This window comes from Cyclopterus lumpus, chromosome 15, assembly GCF_009769545.1.
Source record: "Cyclopterus lumpus isolate fCycLum1 chromosome 15, fCycLum1.pri, whole genome shotgun sequence".
In the NCBI taxonomy this organism is placed as follows: domain Eukaryota; kingdom Metazoa; phylum Chordata; class Actinopteri; order Perciformes; family Cyclopteridae; genus Cyclopterus; species Cyclopterus lumpus.
Genome location: NC_046980.1, coordinates 6,221,372 through 6,241,050, shown reverse-complemented (window position 1 = coordinate 6,241,050; position 19,679 = coordinate 6,221,372). Strand labels below are relative to the sequence as shown.

The window sequence follows — 19,679 nt, the reverse complement described above, 5'->3', positions numbered from 1 at the left end:
CAAACACACCTCTTCAAACTCGCCTTCACCCTTCCCTCCACTACATGACTCATTCCTCAGAGCTTCAGTTTTTTTCTTCTTCCTTTTTTACCCAAAATGTTCCGTTTGTTTGCTCCTTGTCTTTCTATTTAGTTTTGTTCTGTTTGTCTTATGTAAAGCGTCTTTGAGGTGTCTAAAGAAGCACTATATAAATTTGAAGTATTATAATTGTAGAGATTGTATAACCGGTGGGTTTCTCAACTTGAAAGTGTGTTTTCTTAATGAGAGCTAGAATGAGGACTCATCAGCTGCATCAAGTAGGTTTTAGTGGTGTGGATTCAGTCAAACCAACAGTTTACACATTTGTTTTATGGAGGCATAGAGTTAAAAAGGTCAATTATGGATCATGGAACAAAACCCAGCTTTTTTTTGCACAAATAAACGTGACGTTGTCCCATTATGAAGACAGTCCTTGAACGCAACTCCTCTGCTCGCATTAACTCGACCACGTCTTGGTGACGTTGAGGTGACTCAGGTGGTCTGTGATGCGCTTGTGTTCAGGAAATTTGGAAAATTTGGCCTCCTTTATTTGGAGCCAACTCTGGGCTCTGCGCTCGGCGGCGTGACCGTACTCCTGCTCCGTGGTCATGTACGGCCGGCTGATCCAGTACTCGTTCTCGGCCTCGCGCTCCAGATGCTTCAGCGTATTGCGTTTCATCTGCCACGTGATCTGCCGTGGGCGACGGTACTTTCCGATCCACTGCTTCCCGGAGATGCCTTTCCGCAGCAGGGCGAGGGTGAGGAACATGGTGGCAAGTGGTTTCTGAAAAAGGACAACACAGTTATTACAACATATGTAGATAAAACAGGTATTAAGTACCGATAATATCACCATAGCAACCACAACGGAAACAAAAAGGTTCAGTATCACATTTACGTTTTCACTGAAGACAACTTTCGGAAAAGCACATGTGTTACCAACAACATCAACGACGTCTCTGTTTCATTCAAGTGTCTAGGTAAGCTATGACAGAGAGCCAGTCAGCCAGCATGCACATCAGCACACGGACACTTGAGCAGCTACATTAAAATGGTATGCCTTTATTATGGTGACAGTAGAGAACGGAGAGGAAATGCGGAAGACAGCGAAGCAACAAAAGGTTCACGGCTGGATTGGAACCAACAATGAGCGTAGTTCATAATTAGTAACTTAACCCAGAATCCACTGGGGCTTCAGGTTGAACTCAGGGGTGTGTACCTTTGCAACCCCTAGTAACACCTGGTCTGCAAACTGGAAAGGCGAGTTTCAGTCGGCACCTTTGAGAGTGACAAAAGGTGTGCCGTCTGTATACGCCCACATAGCTCTGGGAAGTAGGTCAGAGGAGTCAGCGTAAGAGAAGAAACCTGTGGGGGAGGATCATCAGCGGAGGGGCTTTAAGAAACCTTTGTGTCGTAAAAAAATTTATTTCTATTTGGATTGCAGTCAGATAAGATACAGTATATGAACTACACGGCCATGGAGAATTGAAAAGAAACCAAAGAAGAAAATAAATGAAAAACTAATGTTCGAGCGCATCTCAGATCAGGACTGTGCTTCATGTGGTTGTGAATTGTATTTCCACCATTTAACTTTTATACACAACAAAAGATCAACAATCAGTAACCTAATGATATTAAAGCCTAATGAGTCATGGATTGCGCCAGTTTTACAGCAGTGCATCATGTCACAGACAGCTTTATCTTCCTGGGGTTACTGTGTAAAAAGTCAAGTGTCAAAACAAAACCGCTTTAAAGTTGCTATAATCAGTATTTCGCCGGCAGCGACAAACCCACAGGTGCGCATTGTTTTGGTTTTATGGCCCAAAACCTTTGGTTCACTCCCCTCACTCGGCTGATAATTAATTTTTTTAAAAAGGATCTGGGGTCTCATTTACAAAACAGTGTGTAGGATCCACACAAAATGTTTTCATGCGTTCAAAAGAAGAAATGCACGTACGGCAAAAAATATTAAAATGTACAAAACCTTGGGGACGCAATTTTCTTTTATAAATCCCAATTCCATACCTACCAAGAGAAGGATTTTTTTCATAGTGTACACAGACAAACTGAAAACAGTATCAGAGCTCACTGGAGTCATCACGGTGACTATCACACACTCTGCCTGCTGCTCCAGGCACCTGGCAAATCTTCACCACCTGCAAGGATTTTGGAAAATTGGCGAAGTCGGGAAATGAAGCCAGTGACAGCTCTGGCACAATCACTCCATATCCTCATTATCAGCCCTACTCACAATGCCACGAGTTGTATTCATCTATCAAACTACCTTTTTTTTTTAAAATGTGATATCCACGGTGGTGCTTACCACCGACTGATTGTCACGATGAATTTGGAAGCAATCATTCTGATTCCTGTAAACATGTACATGCTGCGGTGACGCTTGTGATGTGTAATGCTGCACAATACATATTCCGACAATGGTACCGTTAGGACAGCACAATGGAAGCATGAGGAGGGAACGAGTGTTCAGGGATCCCTTCATCGATAACGATTTGATTTCTGCATGGCAAAAATAATGAATCCTTTTCTTTGTCTTTCTTTCGGTAGTTGCCGTGATGCACTTAAAACAACCGGAGATGCACTGGTGTAAATGATAACCACGGGTTTATTAAAGTTTCAACCATATCAGTGAGTAAACCTTCACCATATCTGGGTCCTGGAGCTGGAAATCTTTAAATCAATTATTAATTACATCTGTGCTTTTCCTGCAATTTGGGAACCTGAAACATGTTAGATATATTGTGTAACTGACAACATATGTTTAATAGTTAATGAAAGGTATTTTATGTTTCTTTGAATACCTCATAATAACATTATGTTTTAAAACAACCTTCTGGAGAATCTTATCAACTCTGGGACTCGAAATCAAAACAAACCCCACTTTACAATTTGGCAATAAACATATAGAATAGATGCAAATTACACGCAAAATTAAGGATTTATAAAAAGGAAAATTAAGGGTTTATTTGCAATTAATCTGATTATTGTAAAACATGCATATTGTAAAACATGCAGCAACAATTACTTACATGAATCCAAAATATAGAACACAATAAGTATACTATAATAATAATAATAATAATAATAATAATAATAAGTGTTGCAGGGTTATTGATCAGGGGTTGTTCCCGACAGCATTTGACTGGTGTCAGGTTTCTGCTCCATTCAAACTGTCATAATTTACGTTACTTCCGTGAGGTCCCGTTATACACAAAGTCAACATATGACCCCTACGTAAACACAGCGGCAGAGCACGTGTGTGTGTGCGTGTGTGTGCGAGCGTTACAGACCAAGGGCAGCTGGACAATGGCGTCAATAAATACTCATTACGCACGTATATATGTTTCGTTTCTTACCTTGCCTTCTAACTACGACAAATGCAGGTCACCTTCCGACAACGAGGAGGACAAACGCCGCAATTTAGACAATTTAGACCGACGTGAGAGTCGGCCGACGCTGTCATGAAGGGTTGTTAGTTGTTGGTGTAATGGATTGCATTTCCGGGTTATCTACGGTGACCGAGGAAGCTCAAACAATGTCGCAAACGCGTTTGTTTTTCTCGCGCAATCAGTCGTTGTACCTTATCGTTAGAGAACAATAGTTTTAATTATTTAACTATCTTTCAAGGAGTCGGATAAACTCGTGGGGTAAACTCGTAGCTCCGACTTTATTCGTCTTCTTCCTTTTTACATATAGTAGCCACACACATGCACATAAACCACACGTTGTTTATATAAATATAAATGTATGGACAAATACATTGCTGTAACTATCAAAGTAGCAGTCGATGTTGTGATTTATTTTGAGCTGACTTGAAAAAAATGTTTTAACTCTTAAAGTAAATTGGCTTCGTTTGCCGACGCATCTTCCTGCTTGGTGAAACAATAAGAGCTTATTTACATGAAGTAGCCGAACTGAGATGGTGGATGGAGGATGATTGCGCAATACAGTCTTGTATGAGCTCATGGTGTTCCAAGCTGAACAGCAGTATTGTGAGCACGTAACTACGCGTCTCTCAGGTATGACATAACGAGCTGTCACCTTTCTGCACACATCCTCTCCCTGGAGCTCTGGTCTGTGGGCTCCACCCACCACCGGACATTTAAAGGCTCTTGATTCACAGGGATTTCCTGATTTCTAGTTTTCATCCAGCTCTCCTTCTGCGAGACGTAAACATGTTGTCTTGAACTTGTTTTCCGCGACCACCTGGACTTTGCTGGCACTCGTGTTCGGCCTTTTATTGCTGTGAGTATAATTTCTATAATTGTCTCTAGTCTTATTTTAGTGGGTTTTAGTCTTACGAGTTGTTGTTGAACTGTTGCATTATTTATTGATCCATTGTTCATGAAATAACTATATTTTTTTAATAACATAGGTATGGCATTTGGCCATATAGTCTTTTCAAAAAACTGAAAATACCGGGACCGAGGCCCTTCCCGTTTATTGGAACATTTCCATACTACAGAAAGGTAATGGCACGTGAACAAAACACAAACGTTATAGTGAACCTGTTGGAAGCTTTTATGTCTTGAATCTTTTAACACTTTTTTTGTTTGTTAATGAAATTCCTTGTAGGGAGTCATTTCTTTTGACGGTGAATGTCAAGCCAAGTACGGGGACGTCTGGGGGTGAGTAGTTGTCTCATCTTCTCTCCTCCCCCACAGCTGTGGCCCCTCCTAAAACAAACCGGAGGGTAATTAGCATATGGTGTTTTTTAATAAGGTGTCACGAGTCAAAAAAAGGGTTGGAAACAACTGGTTCAATCTTTCTCAAAGCACCCCAATGTAAAATATCATAATGTATGATTTTGTTTTATTTAATCCGTCAACTAGTGTACAAAATAAATTCCAGTTGCGGAAAATGGAATAATTAAGTAAAGGACTAGCACAAGGTAAGTTGTAACTTTGCATAGCATAGTTTATTGTGAAGGAACACAATTGCCATAGAAAGAAAAGAAGATATTTTATTTCCTTTTAGGAATTGGCTAACATTTTTAACCGTCACATATTTTAATTCTGCTCACATGGAGGCTTTTTTAAATGTTCAATTAATAACTAATTTAGACTGTGACATTGTATTTATTTTTGTTGTGCAGGTTGTTTGATGCACGATTACCAGTTATATCGGTAGCAGACCCTGAGATTATTAAAACCGTGATGGTGAAGGAATGCTACTCTACGTTCACCAACCGCAGGGTGAGAGACTCCTCTTGTTTGTCATCGTACAACGGAGCACATGGAAAATTCAGCATTCATGTTCTGTGACATCGTAACATTTGGAGTCAGTCTTCTATAACTCGTGTCCTTGTGTTTACTATTTATCAAATTACACAACACTGGAAAAGGGCCTCGTAAGGTGAGCTTGAAATAACAGAAAGAAAGATATTTATAATGGTTGTTACAACCCGGCTCAAAGGCTGCAACGTGGATGAGAGACCAGACGAGTTAAAAGCGATAAATAGACATTTATTTAAAGAACGGCTCAACTAACTTAAACAAACAAAACAAAACAAGTCGGATGTCGTCTCGGCGAAAGGAGAGCGGCCAGCCAGCCCAGGGAGCGACCCCTCTATCTTCAGGTGTTGCCTCTTCATAGCAGCCCCAGGCTCAGGTGTGGCTCATCAGCTGATAGACAGCCTGATAAACACAGAGCAAACAGGACCCAGACCCCTAGTGAGGGGTCTTCACAATGGAATGGGAAATAAACTGTTATATAGACCAACATGGTTAGGACAATCTTATTATAGCCCCCTTATCAGGCAAGTTCATAGCTCAAACTTATTTTTCTGACCCGTAAGGGAACAAAGGCTGCTCGCTATGCCTCATTCAAGTTGGGAGGAAGTTTGGATTTGTCGTAATATCCTGGAGTTTACAGAGTCAGAGATTCATTATACTTGAGGATTACACCAGACTGCACACAAAACTTCTTATGCAACTGGAAAAAAAAACACTCTTACAACATACAACACGTTTTAGTAATTTAAACTTTGGCTCATGAACGTCAAAACGGGGCATTTTGACATATCTATATCTATCTTTGCACACTATGATGTATCAGCGGTCTCTTGGTGGCTACACATGACATCAGCTCTGACAGGAAGTCACCTATTGGGGCAGAGAGAATAAGAAGGAGATGTCAGGGGAACTCTTCTATACAATAATGTAAAACATTCAGTTTAACTGATGTCACGTTCACAGGAAAATACAATTGCAGGACCTATGGCTGATGCAATTACAGCAGTTAAAGATGAGAGGTGGAAAAGAATGCGCAGCACTTTATCACCGTGCTTCACCAGTGGAAGACTGAAACAGGTTGGTTTCCTTTCCTGACCTCTATAACCTCTTCTCCTTTGACCTAGTCAGGGTTCCTACGTGACCACAAAAAACAGCTGAAAAAAACATCTGAGCAACTTTCATATCATGCAAAACATGAAAATGTCAAATGTCCCGGCAAATCTTGTGTTCTTTGTTTCTCTTTTAACCTGCCAATCACAAGGTAGCTGCACATAAAGAATACCCTGCTTTATTGTCTATTTTACTCTAAGTGGAACCACCATTGTCTAATTGGACATCATGCTGTATTGAAGAAGACTTAAAACTAGCGACTGGGACCATAAAGTAATTTTCTCATTGACTTCTATATAATCAGACTTTTTTTTTTCTACAACCGGAAGAGTCGCCCCCCTGGTGGCCAGGAGAGAGAATGAAAGTTTAAAGGCACTTCCGGATTGGCTTCACTTTTCAGACCGAGAAGATGCCATCTGGCTGACAACACATGGGAGCACATGCTACTACTAAAGTGCATCATAAATACATTACAGCCATAGTAGGAACATATTAGTGTGTGTCTATCATACCAGTGGGATCATGTCCCGGAAAAGTCCTAAAAAAAAAAGGTCACTAGAAAAGAGTGGAAACCCTGCTAGTGCAGACAGTACATGTTTACAGTCTTACCGCATGAAAGAAGTTATCACCAATGATAGAAATGCATATGTACATTATCAACATTTAACAACTTTCTTTGAAAGGTTTTTCCCATCGTGGCTCGCTATGCAGACCGACTCGCCGAAAAACTTGGACAAATGCAGTTGGATGAACCTCTGGATATCAAAACGTATGTTGATAATACTGCTGCGGTCCTCGACCAAAATGGCTGAAGTGGTACCCTTTTTATATTGTCATAAAATGAATAAAACATTTTAGCATTTAATGAATGTTAATTCCTCTTTTTTTTCTGCCTAGATTCGTGGCCCCTTATAGTTTAGATGTTGTGACCAGTGCCTCCTTCAGTGTTGAGTCAAACTCCATAAACAATCCAGATGACCCACTTAACATTCACCTCAAGAAGATCCTTAACATGAGACTGTGGCCTTTCTTTCTACTAAGTACGCGCTCCCTTTTGCCTTCGGTTATTGGAGATCATTTAACCTTGGAATCACGAGATGTGCACATTTCGCTAAACAACCTTTTGGTCTTCTTTCAGTGGTATTTCCCTTTGGCGCCCGTTTGCTGGAGCTCCTGAAAATTGAGGTCATGCCCCGTCTCAGTGTGGATTATTTCTACAACATCATCAAGAGCTTTAAAGACCAGCACGGGGCCGAGGACTCTGTAAGCATGTCATATCGACTAAGTGAAACACTTGTTCCAGAGAATTAAACGCATTCTCAAACATTTTGGTGAGATGCTGTTTATTCATGAGAGTCCCATTGGCCGATCGATAACACCCTCATAATTTGCGTCGAATGTTCCTTTGTGCCGATCCAGAGTCGAGCGGTACTTCCTGCAGGTGATGACGCAGAACGAGATTCCAGAAACGGACATAAAGAGTGAACAAGATCAGCCGAGTAAAGGTGTGGTAACTCGTGAAGTTTGAGGTGACGCTCTGTTCTTCTTTTACATTGAATTAATTTAACAGGCAATTGTTAGGGCCGGTATGTTCACAAATCTTCTGACATTTTATAGAGAAAACGACTCCTGATTGGTCAAGAAAAAAAAAAGGCAGATTAGGTGATCCTGATTATTTTGATGTTGGCTTTGATAATTACATGTGTAAATGTTTCCCTTTTTTTTTTAAATTGTCTAAACTATTTTTTAAACTCATTTTGACATAACAAATGAATAATAATCAACAATAATAATAATAATAATATCAGGAGTACAGTAGCTTTGAATAAGAAGATTTTTTAATTCATTTTTTTAAATGGAAAACGTCTTAAATGCACTGTATGTGTTATGCGTGAAGTCTCCGCTCGTGACAGTAGTTTTCTTGCTGGACATTTTGCTTTTTTTAATATATCGTTGTAGGTTTGACTGAGCACGAGATCCTTTCCCAGGCTTTCATTTTCATCTTTGGTGGCTACGAGACCACCAGCGTCACTCTCACATACATCCTTTACAATCTGGCCACCAACCCCGATGCGTTGCAGACCTTGCTGGAGGAAATCGACGCCAACCTACCGAGAGACGTACGTGTTATTCTTTTGCGTGCGACTCGTTGCCATATACATAATTATTGTAATCCTCCTCCCTTGTGTTTCTTTTCCCCCCCGTAGGCTCCACTTCGATACGAGGATGTGGTCGGTCTGGAATACCTGGACCAGGTTTTGTCTGAGTCTCAGCGTTTGATGCCCACTGCACCTCGGCTTGAGAGGGTGTGCAAAAAAACTACCCAGGTGCACGGCCTCACCATCCCCGAAGGAGTCATAGTCAGCGTTCCAGTGCACCTGTTACACAAGGACCCGCGCTTTTGGAGCTCACCTGAGCTTTTCAGGCCCGAGAGGTAAACGTGTATTAAGCCTCCATTCTTTTTATTCATGAATCTATGAATTTGTTTGTTTCCGTGGGGGACAATGTGACCACAAGTTCCACGCCCACGATCTTCTTCTTTGGTTGGAGTTACGCAGCTGTTGTGAAATTGTCGACCTTCAAATTGACCTTTTTTTTTTTTGGACTGGCAACGGTCTCGTCCATGTTGGCTCAATAGTTGAGAGCGAAAGGTCATTCTCGACTTTGGAAGCAGCAGCCGATAACAGCTGTGGCCACACGCGACATTAATAAAACCATAAAATGGAAAACTATAAAATGCATTGCAACAGTAGAACAAGGCGACGACATTAATATCTATCCAATAATCAGTGTTTATAAAAGGCAGGTCCACTCTACTGGCGATTTATACATACAAGTATAAATCATTATTTTTCAGAAATCAATACATATTGCTGTATTGCAGTTTTTATGCCTGACTTAAAATAGTACATTAAATAATGATGGTTTAGGAGCATCTTTGTGCCCATCTGTGTGTGTGTGTGTGTAGGTTCAGTAAAGTCGGTGGGGAGGAGGTGAACCCGTACGCGTACCTGCCGTTCGGGCTCGGCCCTCGTAACTGCGTGGGGATGCGCTACGCTGTCCTCACCATGAAGACGGTTCTACTCCGCCTCCTGCAGACTTACACCGTGGAGACGTGCAAAGACACCGTGGTGAGCGCAACGCGCATATTCACGTGCGTTGAGACATATCGTGCCACGTCCCTTATTTTACATTTATTTCTCCCTTTCAGATTCCGATGGAGTTTAATTGGATGGTCCAACCCAAACAGCCAATAAAACTCAAGTTTGTGCCAAGACAGTAGTAATTTAAAAAAAAAGGGGTTTCTCTGAATATGCCCGGCTTCTAGAATTGCTCAATTGTTCCTTTCACAACTGATGAAAGGATAAGAATTAAAGTTTTTAATCTAATATTTTAATCCACTTAGAATATCTGTTGACTCATGTATTTAATTTCTTTAAAATGAAGTGTGTAACATTGTAGGGAGACTTATTGGGAGTAATGGGATATAATATGCATGACTATGATATTACCTTATTTTGTTTGCTTAGAAAAATCAATGTATATCTACAGGGAGTGGGTCCTCGTCCATGAAGGCTGGATGATGAATGTTTTTTTTTGATATATATATATATATATATATATATATATATATATATATATATGATTTTTCTTGTGGGGTCCCGTTATACACAAAGTCAACATATGACACCTACGTAAACACGGCGACAGAGCACGTGTGTGTGCGTGTGCGAGCGTTACAGACCAAGGGCAGCTGGACAATGGCGTCAATAAATACTCATTACGGACGTATATATGTTTCGTTTCTTGACTTGCCTTCTAACTACGACAAATGCAGGTCACCTTCCGACGACGAGGTGGACAAACGCCACAATTTAGACCGACGTGAGAGTCGGCCGACGCTGTCATGAAGGGTTGTTGGTTGTTGGTGTAATGGATTGCATTTCCGGGTTATCTACGGTGACCGAGGAAGCTCAAACAATGTCGCAAACGCGTTTGTTTTTCTCGCGCAATCAGTCGTTGTACCATTATCGTTAGAGAAAGTAATAGTTTTAACTATTTAACTATCTTTCAAGGAGTCGGATAAACTCGTGGGGTAACACATACAAGGAGGACACGTTGCAGTACTCTGAGCTCCGTCTTTATTCGTCTTCTTCCTCTTTAAATATAGTAGCCACACACATGCACATAAACTACGCGTTGTTTATATAAATATAAATGTATGGACAAATACATTGCTGTAACTAACAAAGTAGCAGTCGATGTTGTGATTTAATTTGAGTTGACTTAAACAAAATTGTTTAACTCTTAAAGTAAATTGGCTTCGTTTGCCGAAGCATCTTCCTGCTTGGTGAAACAATAAGAGCTTATTTACATGAAGTAGCCAAACTGAGCTGAGGATATGATTGCGCAATACAGTCTTGTATGAGCTCATGGTGTTCCAAGCTGAACAGCAGTATTGTGAGCATGTAACTACGCGTCTCTCAGGTATGACATAACGAGCTGTCACCTTTCTGCACACATCCTCTCCCTGGAGCTCTGGTCTGTGGGCTCCACCCACCACCGGACATTTAAAGGCTCTTGATTCACAGGGATTTCCTGATTTCTAGTTTTCGTCCAGCTCTCCTTCTGCGAGACGTAAACATGTTTGTCTTGAACTTGTTTTCCGCGACCACCTGGACTTTGCTGGCACTCGTGTTCGGCCTTTTATTGCTGTGAGTATAATTTCTATAATTGTCTCTAGTCTTATTTTAGTGGGTTTTAGTCTTACGAGTTGTTGTTGAACTGTTACATTATTTATTGCTATATTGTTCATGAAATAACTATAACTCTGTGTGTTTTTTTTAAATAACATAGGTATGGCATTTGGCCATATAGTCTATTAAAAAAACTGAAAATACCGGGACCGAGGCCCTTCCCGTTTATTGGAACATTTCCATACTTTAGAAAGGTAATGGCACGTGAACAAAACACAAACGTTATAGTGAACCTGTTCGAAGCTTTTATGTCTTGAATCTTTTAACACTTTTTTTTGTTTGTTAATGATATTCCTTGTAGGGATTAATTTCTTTTGACGGTGAATGTCAAGCCAAGTACGGGGACGTCTGGGGGTGAGTAGTTGTCTCATCTTCTCTCCTCCCCCACAGCTGTGGCCCCTCCTAAAACAAACCGGAGGGTAATTAGCATATGGTGTTTTTAATAAGGTGTCACGAGTCAAAAAAAAGGGTTGGGAACAACTGGTTCAATCTCTCAAAGCACCCCAATGTAAAATATCATAATGTAGATTTTCTTTTTTTTACTTAATCCGTCAACAAAGTAAATTCCAGTTGCGGAAAATGGAATAATAAAGTAAAGGACTAGCACAAGGTAAGGTGTAACTTTGCATAGCATAGTTTATTATGAAGGAACACAATTGCCACAGAAAGATAAAGATATTTTAATTCCTTTTAGGAATTGGCTAACATTTTTAACCATCACATATTTTAATTCTGCTCACATGGAGGCTTTTTTTAAATGTTCATGTGACTGTGACATTGTATTTATTTTGTTGTGCAGGTTGTTTGAGGCACGATTACCAGTTATAATGGTAGCAGACCCTGAGATTATTAAAACCGTGATGGTGAAGGAATGCTACTCTACGTTCACCAACCGCAGGGTGAGAGACTCCTCTTGTTTGTCATCGTACACCAGAGCACATGGAAAATTCAGCATTCATGTTCTGTGACATCGTAACATTTGGAGTCAGTCTTCTATAACTCGTGTCCTCGTGTTTACTATTCATCAAATTACACAACACTGGAAAAGGGCCTCGTAAGGTGAGCTTGAAATAACAGAAAGACAGATATTTATAATGGTTGTTACAACCCGGCTCAAAGGCTGCAACGTGGATGGGAGACCAGACGAGTTAAAAGCGATAAATAGACATTTATTTAAAGAACGGCTCAACTAACTTAAACAAACAAAACAAAACAAGTCGGATGTCGTCTCGGCGAAAGGAGAGCGGCCAGCCAGCCCAGGGAGCGACCCCTCTATCTTCAAGTGTTGCCTCTTCATAGCAGCCCCAGGCTCAGGTGTGGCTCATCAGCTGATAGACAGCCTGAAAAACACAGAGCAAACAGGACCCAGACCCCTAGTGAGAGGTCTTCACAATGGAATGGGAAATAAACTGTTATATAGACCAACATGGTTAGGACAATCTTATTATAGCCGTCTTATCAGTCAAGTTCAAAGCTCAAACTTATTTTTCTGACCCGTAAGGGAACAAAGGCTGCTCGCTATGCCTCATTCAAGTCGGGAGGAAGTTTGGATTTGTCGTAATATCCTGGAGTTTACAGAGTCAGAGATTCATTATACTTGAGGATTACACCAGACTGCACACAAAATTTTGTATGCAACTGGAAAAAAAAAACACTCTTACAACATACAACACGTTTTAGTAATTTAAACTTTGGCTCATGAACGTCAAAACGGGGCATTTTGACATATCTATATCTATCTTTGCACACTATGATGTATCAGCTGTCAGGATCTGGAGTTGTTGTCTCTTGTTTCCTGTTTTATTTTGAAGTCCCCGTCTCTCGTGTCCTCTGTTTCCCTGCACTTCCTGTCCCTGTGATTGTCTGCCATGTCCCTGATTGTTTCCTCCTGTGTCCAATCACCTGCACCTTCCCTGTGTATTTAAACCCTGTTTGTCTCGTGCTCCAGTGTTGGTCCGTCCTGGGTAGATCCCTAGAGATCGCTTGTGTTAGTCCTGTCGGTTTTTGAGTGGTTTCTTCAATTTGCTTATTTATTTTTTATTTTATTCATTTATTTTGCAGGGACAATGCACACTAATCAACACTAGGACTGTAAGTGAGCCAGAGTTAGCCAGAGAGGCTATTTTCCATCTGCTGGCCCAGGCTAGATGTTTGTATGGCAGCCTAAACTAACAAAATCTCAAAATAAAATGTATAGACAAATTGACAACAACATATAAACAAAACAAATACACAGCAAAAAGAAAGGGTACAAAAATAGACCAGAGACATAACGGGCTGCAGCATGCTTCAGGCAGAAAAATCCCAGCTACAATACAGCATACACATAAAAACCAAATGCACATATAGGCGAAACAAGCATCAGGACAGAGAGCACATCAATGATTGCACACCTGATTGGCAACACGCCATTCCTTCAGGTTATGCTTGAACGTTTTGTACGTGTTTTGTGCACGTATGTACAACTTGATCCGGAATTTAAATAATTCCACTAGTTAAAGGGAAGAATAAAGTTTCTTTTCAAAGTTGTCGGCGTTTCGGTCCTGTCTCTTGGTGGCTACACATGACATCAGCTCTGATACAGGAAGTCACCTATTGGGGCAGAGAGAATAAGAAGGAGATGTCAGGGGAACTCTTCTGTACAATAATGTAAAACATTCAGTTTAACTGATGTCATGTTCACAGGAAAATATACTTGCAGGACCTATGACTGATGCAATTACAGCAGTTAAAGATGAGAGGTGGAAAAGAATGCGCAGCACTTTATCACCGTGCTTCACCAGTGGAAGACTGAAACAGGTTGGTTTCCTTTCCTGACCTCTATAACCTCTTCTCCTTTGACCTAGTCAGGGTTCCTACGTGACCGCAAAAAACAGCTGAAAAAAACAGCTGAGCAACTTTCATATCATGCAAAACATGAAAATGTCAAATGTCCCGGCAAATCTTGTGTTCTTTGTGTAAGTGATCATGTTTGGACGAGAGCCACTGTAGGAAAAACGCTGTGTGTATATATATATATGGCTCTTTTTTTTAACCTGTCAATCACAAGGTAGCCGCACATAAAGTCTATTTTACTCTAAGTGGAACCACCATTGTCTAATTGGACATCATGCTGTATTGAAGAAGACTTAAAACTAGCGACTGGGACCATAAAGTAAAGTCATTTTCTCATTGACTTCTATATAATCTGACTTTTTTTTCTGTAACTGGAGGAGTCGCCCCCTGGTGGCCAGGAGAGAGAATGAAAGTTTAAGGCACTTTCGGGTTGGCTTCACTTTTCAGACACCTGGCTGTTATGTTGTGGAAATGCTGTGAACACCCTACCCTCCGCCCCAAATCTATGATAGAAATGAATATGTACATTATCAACATTTAACAACTTTCTTTGAAAGGTTTTTCCCATCGTGGCTCGCTATGCAGACCGACTCGCCGAAAAACTTGGACAAATGCAGTTGGATGAACCTCTGGATATCAAAACGTATGTTGATAATACTGCTGCGGTCCTCGACCAAAATGGCTGAAGTGGCACCCTTTTTATATTGTATAATAAAAAATAAAAAAATGGTAGCATTTAATCCGTGTTAATTCCTCTTTTTTTTCTGCCTAGATTCGTGGCCCCTTATAGTTTAGATGTTGTGACCAGTGCCTCCTTCAGTGTTGAGTCAAACTCCATAAACAATCCAGATGACCCACTTAACATTCACCTCAAGAAGATCCTTAACTTCAGACTGTGGCCTTTCTTTCTACTAAGTACGCGCTCCCTTTTGCCTTCGGTTATTGGAGATCATTTAACCTTGGAATCACGAGATGTGCACATTTCGCTAAACAACCTTTTGGTCTTCTTTCAGTGGTATTTCCCTTTGGCGCCCGTTTGCTGGAGCTCCTGAAAATTGAGGTCATGCCCCGTCTCAGTGTGGATTATTTCTACAACATCATCAAGATCTTTAAAGACCAGCACGGGGCCGAGGACTCTGTAAGCATGTCATATCGACTAAGTGAAACACTTGTTCCAGAGAATTAAACGCATTTCTCAAACATTTTGGTGAGATGCTGTTTATTCATGAGAGTCCGATTGGGCCGATCGATAACACCCTCATAATTTGCGTCGAATGTTCTTTGTGCCGATCCAGAGTCGAGCGGACTTCCTGCAGGTGATGACGCAGAACGAGATTCCAGAAACGGACATAAAGAGTGAACAAGATCAGCCGAGTAAAGGTGTGTAACTCGTGTTCAGTCCGTTTAAAAGGCAATTCTTATGGGAGGTATTGTTCACAATCTTCTGACATTTAATATATCGTTGTAGGTTTGACTGAGCACGAGATCCTTTCCCAGGCTTTAATTTTCATCTTTGGCGGCTACGAGACCACCAGCGTCACTCTCACATACATCCTTTACAATCTGGCCACCAACCCCGATGCGTTGCAGACCTTGCTGGAGGAAATCGACGCCAACCTACCGAGAGACGTACGTGTTATTCTTTTGCGTGCGACTCGTTGCCATATACATAATTATTCTAATCCTCCTCCCTTGTGTTTCTTTCCCCCCCCCGTAGGCTCCACTTCGATACGAGGATGTGGTCGGTCTGGAATACCTGGACCAGGTTTTGTCTGAGTCTCAGCGTTTGATGCCCACTGCACCTCGGCTTGAGAGGGTGTGCAAAAAAACTACCCAGGTGCACGGCCTCACCATCCCCGAAGGAGTCATGGTCACCGTTCCAGTGCACCTGTTACACAAGGACCCGCGCTTTTGGAGCTCACCTGAGCTTTTCAGGCCCGAGAGGTAAACGTGTATTAAGCCTCCATTCTTTTTATTCATGAATCTATGAATTTGTTTGTTTCCGTGGGGGACAATGTGACCACAAGTTCCACGCCCACGATCTTCTTCTTTGGTTGGAGTTACGCAGCTGTTGTGAAATTGTCGACCTTCAAATTTACCTTTTTTTTTTTTTTGACTGGCAATGGTCTCGTCCATGTTGGCTCAATAGTTGAGAGCGAAAGGTCATTCTCGACTTTGGAAGCAGCAGCCGATAACAGCTGTGGCCACACGCGACATTAATAAAACCATAAAATGGAAAACTATAAAATGCATCGCAACAGTAGAACAAGGCGCGACGACATTAATATTTATCCAATAATCAGTGTTTATAAGGCAGGTCCACTCTACTGGGGGGCTCTTGCAATTTTTACATACATGTATAATCACTATTTCTCAGAAATCAATACATATTGCTGTATTGCAGTTTTTATGCCCGACTTAAAATAGTGTGTGTGTGTGTGTGTGTGTGTGTGTGTGTGTGTGTGTGTGTGTGTGTGTGTGTGTGTGTGTGTGTGTGTGTGTGTGTGTGTGTGTGTGTGTGGTGTGTGTGTGTGGTGTGTGTGTGTGTGTGTGTGTGTGTGTGTGTGGTGTGTGTGTGTGTGTGTGTGTGTGTGTGTGTGTGTGTGTGTGTGTGGTAGGTTCAGTAAAGTCGGTGGGGAGGAGGTGAACCCGTACGCGTACCTGCCGTTCGGGCTCGGCCCTCGTAACTGCGTGGGGATGCGCTACGCTATCCTCACCATGAAGACGGTTCTACTCCGCCTCCTGCAGACTTACACCGTGGAGACGTGCAAAGACACCGTGGTGAGCGCAACGCGCATATTCACGTGCGTTGAGACATGTCGTGCCACGTCCCTTATTTTACATTTATTTCTCCCTTTCAGATTCCGATGGAGTTTAATTGGATGGTCCAACCCAAACAGCCAATAAAACTCAAGTTTGTGCCAAGACAATAGTAATTTTAAAAAAAAAGGGGGTTTCTCTGAATATGCCCGGCTTCTAGAATTGCTCAATTGTTCCCTTCACAACTGATGAAAGGATAAGAATTAAAGTTTTTAATCTAATATTTGAATCCACTTAGAATATCTGTTGAATCAAATGTATTTCATTTCTTTAAAAGGAAGTGTGTAACATTGTAGGGAGACTTATTGGGAGTAATGGGATATAATATGCATGACTATGATATTACCTTATTTTGATTGCTTAGAAAAATCTATGTATATCTACATGGAGTGGGTCCTCGTCCATGAAGGCTGGATGATGAATACTGATGCTTTTTACATTTTTTTTTTAATGTTTTGGTGAAATATATTAACACACACACATTCAAGTTGATGACAACTTCATAAGGGGCAGGTTCTATAGGTTCAATAAATTGATACAAGCAACTCTTCGGTTTCATTTCATTTTGCATTTCTTCAGCCCTTCTTCGAGATAGACGTCATACCAGTCGTTTTACTCAATGTAGCAATGTAGAGGATTTATTTATGCATAAGTCCATCTCATTAAACATTGAACAATTTGAGCTTTATAATCTAATATTACAACCGGATAAGAAGCTCCCATTGATCGACAGTAATTGATTGGTATTTGTTTCAGGTCAGCAATCTTTCCCAAAGAGCCATTTTGCCCTATTTTACACCAAATAACATGTGTCCGGAGCCACAAAAGCTATTTGATATCACAGCTTATAAAGTTTTATATATACATATATTATATATATATATATATATATATATATATATATATATATAAAACTATAGTTTGTTGTATTCATGAAATTATAAAACAAGACATTTTACCGGTTATAACCAAATCAAACTCCTCGCTGTCTCACGAGCTGCCACAGAACCAGCAGCAGGAGTTGAGTTTGGAGACTTTGTGAAAGTAGATTTTTTTTTGTTGCTCCATTTGCTGCAGCAGTGGAGAAATTAAATGGCTCTTCTTCGCTCGTCTGCAGCTTGATACTTTTCAGCCAAAGCGTTGTGCTCGTTCTGGAAGAGTCTGTGCTCTGGAAATGAAAATATATATGTGTATATATATTTTTTTAAACTATTAGCTTTAATACTTTTCACTGTGAAACCTTTTTTTCTGTAAAACATTTACCTGAATACTTAAAATTACATTTTACTGCAACACATTTACACATACTTTTTTATAATATATAATTTATCATAATTTACCTCTTAACATATTACTGTGAAACATTTAAAACATTTAACTGTCTTTTTTAAAATATTAAAGAAAGGAGAGACCCGTGTTTTTGGAGAATTGACGTGATAATTAAATATGAAGAGAAAGTTTCGAGAATACACATTCATATATGAAGACATATGTGATACATATTAATTTCTTATCCTGGTTTATTAAATAGGACAGAGCGAGTGCAGTTCTCCATCTCTCCACCAGATGTCCTCTGACTTTCCCTCCTGTCCCGATCGCCCCACTCTCCTCCTCCATGCTCACCTGTTCCTCATTCCCTAAATTAAAGTGTAGAAATACTGCATTTTAAAGTATGAACATCAAACTATACACAAAATACCAACAGTTGAACATGTTAGGATAATTTATATTATATTAATAGATTAGAATTATCGATGGCTTATTGTGTTCAGCAATCTAAGGTTGCAGCTGCAAAGGTGGAGATGCTTTTAATTACTTTATATATATATATATATATATATAGCTGGGGAGTTTAATCTATCATAATATCCTTACTTATTAGTTTATTAACCTATTTGTTGAATTAATAATCACAATCTGAACTGTAACTAAAGCTGTTAGACAAATATAGTGCCGTTAAAAGTAAATATTTCCCTCAGAGATGGAGGGAAGTAGAAGTATAAAGTAGCAGGAAATAGAAATACTCAAGTAAAGTACAAGTACCTTAAAATTGTACATAAGTAAAGCACTTGAGCAAATATACTTAGTTACTTTCCACTGATGCTGTCTCTTTTGGCTGGGTTGCCAGGCGCAAATATTGTTTTTAAATTCGAAACTGATCAATGCCATTCATACAAAACCCCCTCAAAGGGTCCCTCTCGTTTCAGTCTTCAGTATCCTTCTTGACTTTCTCTTTCTTTGCCATACTTTTCAAACCCAACTCCTCCATCTCCAAACATCTCTGAAACAATCCTCGGAAATGACCCCGATCCATGCAACACCCCCCCCCCCCCCCCCCCCCCCCAACCCCCAACCCCCCCCCCCCTTTCTCCCAGTGGAAAAGTCCCTCTCAGCCGCGACAGGAACCGCCAGCCTTCCTCCCTCTGACTCTTCCTCCTCCACTTCAGTTCACTTCAACTCGCCGTAACATGCCTCACTGTTGTGAAAGAACGCACAAAAACAACACAGAATAAAAGAGTCACGGTGAGACGTTTTGCCAGTATTTTGGTTTAATTGATGACAAACTGAAGCAGATTACATGACGCTGTCACCGGGTCGAATATCCTCTCATCAGGGTGGTTCTTGTTTCGTTCCAATATACTTCTCACGGATTCTGTACAATGTTTGTTGTAATTCTATCAAAAATATCTGCTTGTCGAATGAAGGTTTTATCAAACTGCATAATGATGAACTTGAATGATAGCGGCTCTGTTTTGTTTTTGACGTTTTATAGCGGCAGAAATGTAAATCAGGGCCAGTGTGGTGCTGCACATTTAATGTTGACATGCTTTAACCGTCAAACCAACTTTTAACCCTCAAACAGCCCTTTTGAAGAATGCCGTCACAA

General features: G+C 40.6%; 3 protein-coding genes across 4 annotated transcripts; 2 read left to right on the top strand and 1 right to left on the bottom strand.

The window, feature by feature from the left end:
* Positions 1-288: 288 nt before the first annotated feature.
* On the bottom strand, positions 289-3,552 carry mrpl57 (mitochondrial ribosomal protein L57). The gene is made up of 2 exons (XM_034552460.1): positions 3,393-3,552; positions 289-802 (listed from the first exon to the last, which is right to left on the bottom strand). Exon 2 carries the CDS (start codon positions 785-787, stop codon positions 476-478), a length of 312 nt encoding a protein of 103 aa, XP_034408351.1. The 5' UTR covers positions 788-802; positions 3,393-3,552; the 3' UTR covers positions 289-475.
* Positions 3,553-4,000: 448 nt separating this feature from the next.
* LOC117744286 (cytochrome P450 3A30-like) lies at positions 4,001-9,777 on the top strand. Its single transcript, XM_034552481.1, has 14 exons — positions 4,001-4,036; positions 4,178-4,281; positions 4,412-4,505; positions 4,612-4,664; positions 5,132-5,231; positions 6,234-6,347; positions 7,064-7,149; positions 7,278-7,420; positions 7,519-7,643; positions 7,807-7,885; positions 8,340-8,500; positions 8,588-8,814; positions 9,349-9,511; positions 9,592-9,777. Exons 1-14 carry the CDS (start codon positions 4,001-4,003, stop codon positions 9,661-9,663), a joined length of 1,557 nt encoding a protein of 518 aa, XP_034408372.1. The 3' UTR covers positions 9,664-9,777.
* A 505-nt stretch (positions 9,778-10,282) lies between these two features.
* On the top strand, positions 10,283-16,912 carry LOC117744269 (cytochrome P450 3A56-like). 2 transcript variants are annotated; one of them, XM_034552459.1, is made up of 14 exons: positions 10,283-10,868; positions 10,973-11,095; positions 11,238-11,331; positions 11,439-11,491; positions 11,937-12,036; positions 13,823-13,936; positions 14,530-14,615; positions 14,745-14,887; positions 14,986-15,110; positions 15,268-15,352; positions 15,441-15,601; positions 15,690-15,916; positions 16,591-16,753; positions 16,834-16,912. In XM_034552459.1, exons 2-14 carry the CDS (start codon positions 11,025-11,027, stop codon positions 16,903-16,905), a joined length of 1,494 nt encoding a protein of 497 aa, XP_034408350.1. In that variant the 5' UTR covers positions 10,283-10,868; positions 10,973-11,024; the 3' UTR covers positions 16,906-16,912. The 2 variants fall into 2 exon arrangements, with proteins under 2 accessions (XP_034408350.1, XP_034408349.1); XM_034552458.1 differs by having other exon boundaries at positions 10,283-11,095.
* The last annotated feature ends 2,767 nt before the right edge of the window (positions 16,913-19,679 follow it).

What these genes read in the sequence shown, in the direction of transcription:
- mrpl57 (XM_034552460.1), bottom strand. Translation starts at nt 787, where the DNA reads ATGTTCCTCACCCTCGCCCTGCTGCGGAAAGGCATCTCCGGGAAGCAG.
- LOC117744286 (XM_034552481.1), top strand. Translation starts at nt 4,001, where the DNA reads ATGGTGTTCCAAGCTGAACAGCAGTATTGTGAGCAC. An exon ending in ACGCCAACCTACCGAGAGAC is followed by an intron (nt 8,501 to 8,587) that starts GTACGTGTTATT and finishes TCCCCCCCGTAG; the next exon opens with GCTCCACTTCGATACGAGGA. An exon ending in AGACGTGCAAAGACACCGTG is followed by an intron (nt 9,512 to 9,591) that starts GTGAGCGCAACG and finishes TCTCCCTTTCAG; the next exon opens with ATTCCGATGGAGTTTAATTG.
- LOC117744269 (XM_034552459.1), top strand. Translation starts at nt 11,025, where the DNA reads ATGTTTGTCTTGAACTTGTTTTCCGCGACCACCTGGACTTTGCTGGCA. An exon ending in CATTTCCATACTTTAGAAAG is followed by an intron (nt 11,332 to 11,438) that starts GTAATGGCACGT and finishes TATTCCTTGTAG; the next exon opens with GGATTAATTTCTTTTGACGG. An exon ending in ACGCCAACCTACCGAGAGAC is followed by an intron (nt 15,602 to 15,689) that starts GTACGTGTTATT and finishes CCCCCCCCGTAG; the next exon opens with GCTCCACTTCGATACGAGGA.